We start from the raw sequence: 7,303 nt of genomic DNA on the forward strand, positions 1-7,303 counted from the left end.
AGGGGGAGCCGCTCCGGAGGGTGGGAATTCCCACCCAGCTTCCCATGGGATTGGGGTTATCCCAATGGAATGGAGGTTATCCCAATGGAACTGAGGTTATCCCCATGGGATTGGGGGTTATCCCCATGGAATTGGGGTTATCCCCATGGGATTGGGGGTTATCCCAATGGAACTGAGGTTATCCCCATGGGATTGGGGCTCATCCAGCCCCTCCCCGCTGGCCCCAGGCAGGTGTAGGGAGCTGTTCCCAAAGCTTTTCCATTCCTGGGAGTGTCCCAGGCCAGGCTGGAGCAGCCTGGGATAGTGGGAGGTGTCCACGGAAAGGGTGGGATGAGATGGGATTTGAGGTCCCTTCCATCCCAGCCTGGGATTCTGGGATCCAGGGACACACAGGAATTCCCAGAGGGCTCAGGAATTCCCAACCTGGCTCAGGAATTCCCAGAGGGCTCTCCTGCCACAGTAGGACCAGCAGGTTTTGTCCCAATCCCACCTGGAGGCAGCAGGGAAGGGAAACTCCAGGAGGAATCAACTCCCGACGGGAGCTGGGAGGAGCTGAGGAGAGGGATGGAATTCCCTCCTCCTTCAGGGCATGGAAAAGGCTGGGATGGAATTCCTGCAGCCACTCCTGGGCAAATCGCTGGATGGGTTTGGAGCAGATGCCAGCAGGGTTTGCAGACCCCGCAGCTTCGGGAGGATCTGCAGCTCCAATTCCTTTCCTCGGGAATTCTCTGGCCGCGGATTCGGAATTCCCACGTTATTCCCAGCACGGATCAAGCACAGGGAAGAGCATGGGAGGGATAAAGGCCCTCCTGGGCTGTACCTGCAGCGCGGGGCAGAAGTTGCAGGTGTCGCTGGGGTTGTTGTAGTCGTAGTCCCCAATCCCGGCCTCGCTATCCAAGGTCCCCACCGGCTCCGAGCTCTGGCTGAGCTGTGGGACAGGGCAGGGAAAACATTCCAAGATATTCCTGGAAAAAGGCGAGGCCTTGTTCCCTCATCCCCCTTTTCCCCCCCCCTTTTTTCCAGGATGCTCCGTGGTGACACCAGCACGGCCCCAGCCCTCAGAACATCCCAGGACGCTCCCGGAGCTTGGTGAGGAGAGGTTTTGTGCCTGGAATGATCCCCTGGAATTCTTTTAGGGAAGGCTCTCTCACCCTGACCGTGGGTTTGAGGAAGAGCTGTGCCATGTTCTTGGGGTCGTAGTGGAAGTCGGCAGGGAGCGTGGTGCTCCGGACGTTCTGGCTCTCCAGGATGGATTTGGCCAGAGTTGTGGATGCCTGGGAATGGAAAAATGGGAAGCTCCATCAGCTTTCCGTGCAAAAACAAGGAGTGCTTGGAATTTGTCTGGAAAGGGGCAGGGTCCAGCCAGGACACCCAGCTGGAGCAGCCAAAATCCAGGGAATTCCAGGCTGCTGTGGGAAAAGGGAGAGCAGGAAGGGCAGCGGCCCTGCAGCACCTTGGTCTTACGGAAATGGGGCTCGAAGTCGACGTCCTCCTCGAAATCCAGCTCGAAAACCTTCCTGGGATTCCTCCGGCGGGATTCCCTCTCGGAGCCGGTGTCTGCTGTGGGATGGGAGGGAGGGGAAGGAAAAGAGGAAGGAAAAGAGGAAGGAAAAGAGGAAGGAAAAGAGGAAGGAAAAGAGGAAGGAAAAGAGGAAGGAAAAGAGGAAGGAAAAGAGGAAGGAAAAGAGAGGGAGGAAGAGGAAGGAAAAGAGGAAGGAAAAGAGGAAGGAAAAGAGGAAGGAAAAGAGGAAGGAAAAGAGGAAGGAAAAGAGGAAGGAAAAGAGAGGGAGGAAAAGAGAGGGAGGAAAAGAGAGGGAGGAAAAGAGAGGGAGGAAAAGAGAGGGAGGAAAAGAGAGGGAGGAAAAGAGAGGGAGGAAAGGAGAGGGAGGAAAGGAGAGGGAGGAAAGGAGAGGGAGGAAAGGAGGAGGAAAGGAGCTGTCACTGCCTCAGGCCAGGACAAGCACAGGCAGCTCATTCCCACCCGGAGCATCTGCTCCAGGCAAATGGATTTTCCCCCTTTTCCTGGGAAAGCAGCCGGGGCTGGCCTCAGCTCCATGGTGCAAAGGAATCCATGGGAGCAGAAACTCTGATTGATGGTCTGAAGGAGATCGGGTGGGATATGGGGAAGGAATTCCACCCTGGGACAGTGGGAGGGGTCCCTGCCCATGGATGGGCTCCGAGTCCTTCCCAGCCCTGGAATTCCACAATTCCCTGCCCATCCCAGGATTCCCTGCCCATCCCGAGGCTCCCTGCCCATCCCAGGATTCCCTGCCCATCCCGAGGCTCCCTCCCTCCGGACACTCACGCCTGTGGCGGGGCCGGAAGCGCCAGTGCTCGGGGCCAGCCCACATGGAGAGCGTGCGAGGGCTGAAGTAGGAATATTCCCCGGGATTCATGGATAGGTGCAGGCTCATGGTGGTGATGTCTCCCTCTCCCAAAGGAGCTCCATCAGTCCTGGAAAAGGCCCGGGAGCTGCTCAGTGACACCATTCCCTCAGAATTCCCGAGGGGATTTATTTCCGGGGCACTGGGAAGGGGGGGCAGAGCCTCAGTTCTGCTGGAAAAACCGGCTGGATTTGCCTGAGTTCTCCGTGGAAGGCAGAGAGATCCCTGGAAAACATTCCTGGATGCTCCCAGCCCTGGAGCAGGAGGTGAGCTCCTCAGAGGGACTGGGAATTCCTCATCAGGAGCTGGGAATTCCTCCCTGGAATTGCCCCACGGAGCCCCCAAAGCCCAGCCACGGATCCCCCTCCCCGCCCACCTCCTGCTCCCGAAGGAGCCGAGGTTCTCCGGGAATTCCCCGATCCTCTCTCCGGCCGTGCTCCCGGGGGATTCCAGCTGGAATTCCGGGGGGGCAGCGCCCTCCCCGTCGTCGCTGTCCAGCTCCACGTTGGGATCAAAGACCTGCTAGCTCTTCCGGAACTTCTCCAGCAGCGCAGACACCGACTGGAAAACAGGGAAGAGCCCCGGGATGGGTGAGGATGGGAGATGGGTGAGGAGCCGAAGGAGGGCAGGGAGAGATGGGATAATGGGAAAAAATTCCTCCCTGGGATGTAATTCCCAGAGAAGCTGTGGCTGCCCCACCCCTGGAAGTGTTCAGAGCCAGGTGGGAGCATCCTGGTCTGTGGGAATTCCCAGCCTGGCTCAGGAATTCCCAGCCTGGCTCAGGAATTCCCTCCTGCCTCAGGAATTCCCAGCCTACCTCGCTGTGGGACTCCTCATCCCAGTTGCTGAACTGGAATCCGGCCAGGGAGGAGCAGATCCGGCGTTTTTCCAGGCACTGGGCCAGCAGGGCTGGGGAGAGGTTGGACACGAGGTGAATTCCTTGGATCCAAGCAGGTATCCCATGGCTCTGCAATCCCGGCTGGGCAGGGCCCAGCTATCCAGGGAAAAGACTTCGATTCTTGGGAATAACCCTGGGAATGCTGAGCAGGGTTTGGAGCCGTATCCAAGGTCAATCCTCACCCTGGAATGCACCGATCCCAAATCCTGCCCAGCTTCCAGAGGGTGGGGGGGCAGGGAGGGACCTCAAACCTCCAGAATTCCCGGTTTTCCAGCATCCTGAGCGGGATCAGAGCAGTGACCGAAATCACAGGGGAAGGAGCTGGATAAGGCCAGGAAAAGCATGGAAAAAAAGGCTGGAATTCACCTTTTAGATCAGCCACTGGGACGGGATCCGAGCTGGGCAGGGCCGGGGTGTCCGAGGAGGGCAGAGGGATAATCCCAGAGTGGAAGAGGAGCCGGCTCTGGAAGCTCTGGGAGCGCAGCCCCGTGAGGAAGATCCCGGCCGTGCTGCACTCGTCGAAGGAGGCGGCCGCCCTCTGGAACATGGGATCCACCTGTGGGGAATCAGGGAATGGGGCTGGAATCAGGGCATGGAGAGGGGAAGGGAGGGCTCTGAGAGAGGCTTTGGAGCACAGATCCCAAGGGAAAACGATCCACAGCCTTCCCACCCCAGCCGGGAGTGTCCCGGGCCAGGCTGGAGCAGCTGGGATGGCGGGAGGTGTTGGAATGAGGGGTTGGAATGGGATGAGCTGTAGGGTCCCTTCCAAGCCAAGGCATTCCAGGATTCCATGAGCTGGTGTGGACTGGGAATCAGGAAGAAATTCCTCCCTCTCTGCCTCTGGATCATCCCTGGGAGTGTGCCAGGCCAGGCTGGAGCAGCCTGGGATAGTGGGAGGTGTCCACGGAAAGGGTGGGATGAGATGGGATTTAAGGTCCCTTCCATCCCAGCCTGGGATTCTGGGATCCAGGGACACACAGGAATTCCCAGAGGGCTCAGGAATTCCCAACCTGGCTCAGGAATTCCCAGAGGGCTCTCCTGCCACAGTAGGACCAGCAGGTTTTGTCCCAATCCCACCTGGAGGCAGCAGGGAAGGGAAACTCCAGGAGGAATCAACTCCCGACGGGAGCTGGGAGGAGCTGAGGAGAGGGATGGAATTCCCTCCTCCTTCAGGGCATGGAAAAGGCTGGGATGGAATTCCTGCAGCCACTCCTGGGCAAATCCATCCCTGGGAATATCCCAGGCCAGGCTGCAGCGAGCTGGGATAGTGGGAAGCGTCCCTGGCCACGCTGGCACCAGATGGGATTTCATCTCTTCCACCCGAAACCATTCCAGGATCCTTTTCCCAGCCTGAATTCCCAGGTTTGTGCGATGCCAGAGCCCAGGGGGGTGGAGAGGCAGGAAAACAGGGATGAGGAGAGATCCAAGGCCACCTCAGAGCCGCGGGAGGCCTCGGGAAGGTTGATGTTGTTCAGGTTGTGCTCGATGGTTCGGAAGGTTTGTTTCTTCCTGGGCTGCGCCTTCCGGGCGGCCTCGGGGGCTGGGCTGGAGCCTGGAGAGGGGAGAAGGACAAAAATCCCACTTCAAAATGGCCAAAATCCCTCCTAAAGGAGAGGGAAAACCTGGAACCTGGGCACCAAACTCACAGCGGGCATTGGAATTCCTCAGTCGGGATCTGTTGGAACGAGCAACGTTCCATGGGCCGGATGGGCTTTGCTTTTTATTGGTTCTGTTTGGCCCCAAACTGCCCCTGTTTGGCCCCAAACTGAAATCAGAAATCCCTAACAACAGCTCCAGCTTCTCCCTCCCATCCCTCCCTGCTCCAGTATTCCAGGAGAACCAATCCAGGATCTCCCAACCCCTGGAAAATTCGATTAACCCCAAATCTCTTTGAAACTCCCAACTTGGAAAGAGCACTGAGGCTTCTCCTGTTCCCGGGTGGGAAAGGAGGGAATTTCCCGGGTTTTTTGAGAGAAAAAGAGGGAATTCCCACCTTCCTCGGGGCTCTGCGGGTCCTTGGAAGGGGCTGAGTCCTTGCCCAGGTTGCCCAGGACCCTGTAGGTGTCGGCGTGGACGGAATCCACGCGCACAGCGTAGATCTTGGCACTGGCATCCAGGGTTCCCGCTGCCACCTGGAACAGGGAATTCGCAGCTGGAGAGGGAAAAGCCTCGCCTGGATGATCCCAGATCTGATTTCCCGAGTGCTCTGCATCCCGAGGAAAATTGCGGATAACGGGGAGAGGAGTGACTGTGAAAGCTACAGACCACCAAGGGGGGTGCTCCCTTTGGCTTTTTGGGATCACACCTAAAATCCTTTAGGAATTGCTGAGTTTGGCAGCGGGGAGAAGCAGAAAGGCGCAGGTTTGATCTGCCAGGAGCCGCCTCTCCTTCCTTAGGGCCACCCCCTCGGGATCATCCCGTTTGCCCCAGTCATGAAGGGGTGAAGGATGTGGAATTCCAAGTGCCTTCTCCAGCCCCAGACCTCGCCAGGAAGGCTGAGAACCCCCCAGTGAAACCCAGTGCCCCTTTCCCATCCTTCCCTCAGGAGCCACTGCTGGCTCAGGAGCTCCTGGAGGCCACATCCCAAAGCGCTGTCCCCTGTGGATCCATCCGGGAATCCACTCCTCCCTCCCAGCAATCCCAGGGAATCTTTTCCTTGGCAAGTTCTTGGATTAAACCCAGCCCAGCAGCACCCTCCTTCCTTTCCCAGCCTTGTTTGGTCACTGGTTTTCACCTCAGAGGCCTCCCAAGCCCTGCTTTTGCACCAGAGCCCTTTGGGACGCCACAACCAGAAGGATTCAGCCTTTACAAGGATTCGGTGCCTCCAATTCTGACAAAAAGCGGCTGTGCCGCCTCTCCCAGGGGGATTTTGGCGGCAGCACCCTGAGCAGTGTTCGAGGTTTCACATTAATTAAGCCTGGGGTTAATTGCCAGGTGGAAACAAAGCAGCAGCAGCAAGGACTCCTCTCACCTTGAAGTTGGTGAGCTCTGAGTTCTTCTGCTTCAGGATCTCGGTCATGTAATCGATCAGGTGCAGCCCAAAGGCATTTTTGGTGGTGATTTTCTGCAATAAAGCACAGCTGGGGACCCTTCCCCTGACCAGGGCCACCCTGCCAGGACCCTGAGCCCCGGGGGAGGGCAACAGCAGCCTGGATGTGGCCACGGCTTCCTCTTGGAAGAGGAATAGGAAAAGGTTGGAGAGGTGGGCAGGGAATTGTCTGAAATTCAACAGGGTCCTGCAGCTGGGGAGGGACAGCCCTGGACACAGCACAGGCTGGGGGTGATCCCTGTGGAGAAGGACCTGGGGGACAACAAAGTGTCCCTGCCCAGCAGAGTGTCCTAGGAACAAGGACGCCAAGGGGATGCCCCAGGAAGAGCATTCCCAGCAGGTCAGGGAGCGTTCCTGCCCCTCTGCCCAGCCCTGGGAGCACCTCTGGAGTGCTGCGTCCAGCTCTGGGATCACTGGGACAGGAGGGACACGGAGCTCCAGTGACAAAGATGAGGAAGGGCCTGGAGCATCCCCCCGATGTGGAAAGGCTGAGGGAGCTGGGGCTGGTCAGCCTCGGGAAGAGACGGCTGAGAGGGGCCCTCATCCCTGTGTCTAATTCTCCAAGGGGGAATGTGGGAGGATGGAGCCAGGCTCTGCTCCGGGGGGCCCAGCCATGGGACGAGAGGAACGGGCAGGACCTGATGCCTGGCGAGTTCCACAAGAACTTTTTCCTGGGATTGCCCAGAGCTATTCCAGAACCGTGCAGACACCACCCCTGTGCTGTGGGATGACCCTGCTGGAGCAGGGTGCTGGGGCCAGATGCCCCTTCACGGTCCCTTAACCTGCCCCATCCCGGAACGACCCCGCTGCCAAGGCCCGAAGCGTTTCAAACCCCGCCCGCCCCGCGTTGCCGGAGGATTTTAAACCCCGCCCGGCCCAACCGCGGCGCCCCGGACTCACGTTCTCGCTGCAGAGCTTGATACAGGTGCTGTAGTGCTCCGCGATCTGCGCGTTGCTCCACTGGGGCAGCGC

The 7,303-nt window shown here is 58.6% G+C and overlaps 1 protein-coding gene across 1 annotated transcript in view; it reads right to left on the minus strand.

The window, feature by feature from the left end:
• Positions 1-7,296, minus strand: part of NCAPH (non-SMC condensin I complex subunit H) — a 9,743-nt gene extending 2,447 nt beyond the window's left edge. Inside the window, 11 exon segments of the mRNA XM_017744705.1 lie at positions 821-928; positions 1,152-1,274; positions 1,454-1,560; positions 2,306-2,454; positions 2,761-2,945; positions 3,202-3,293; positions 3,649-3,838; positions 4,716-4,834; positions 5,276-5,414; positions 6,254-6,346; positions 7,232-7,296. Of these exon segments, the coding sequence (XP_017600194.1) occupies positions 821-928; positions 1,152-1,274; positions 1,454-1,560; positions 2,306-2,454; positions 2,761-2,945; positions 3,202-3,293; positions 3,649-3,838; positions 4,716-4,834; positions 5,276-5,414; positions 6,254-6,301 (1,260 nt within the window). The 5' untranslated portion in view covers positions 6,302-6,346; positions 7,232-7,296.
• Positions 7,297-7,303: the final 7 nt, after the last annotated feature.

The sequence above is a fragment of the Corvus brachyrhynchos genome, unplaced genomic scaffold (assembly GCF_000691975.1).
Source record: "Corvus brachyrhynchos isolate BGI_N302 unplaced genomic scaffold, ASM69197v1 scaffold119, whole genome shotgun sequence".
Classification (NCBI taxonomy): domain Eukaryota; kingdom Metazoa; phylum Chordata; class Aves; order Passeriformes; family Corvidae; genus Corvus; species Corvus brachyrhynchos.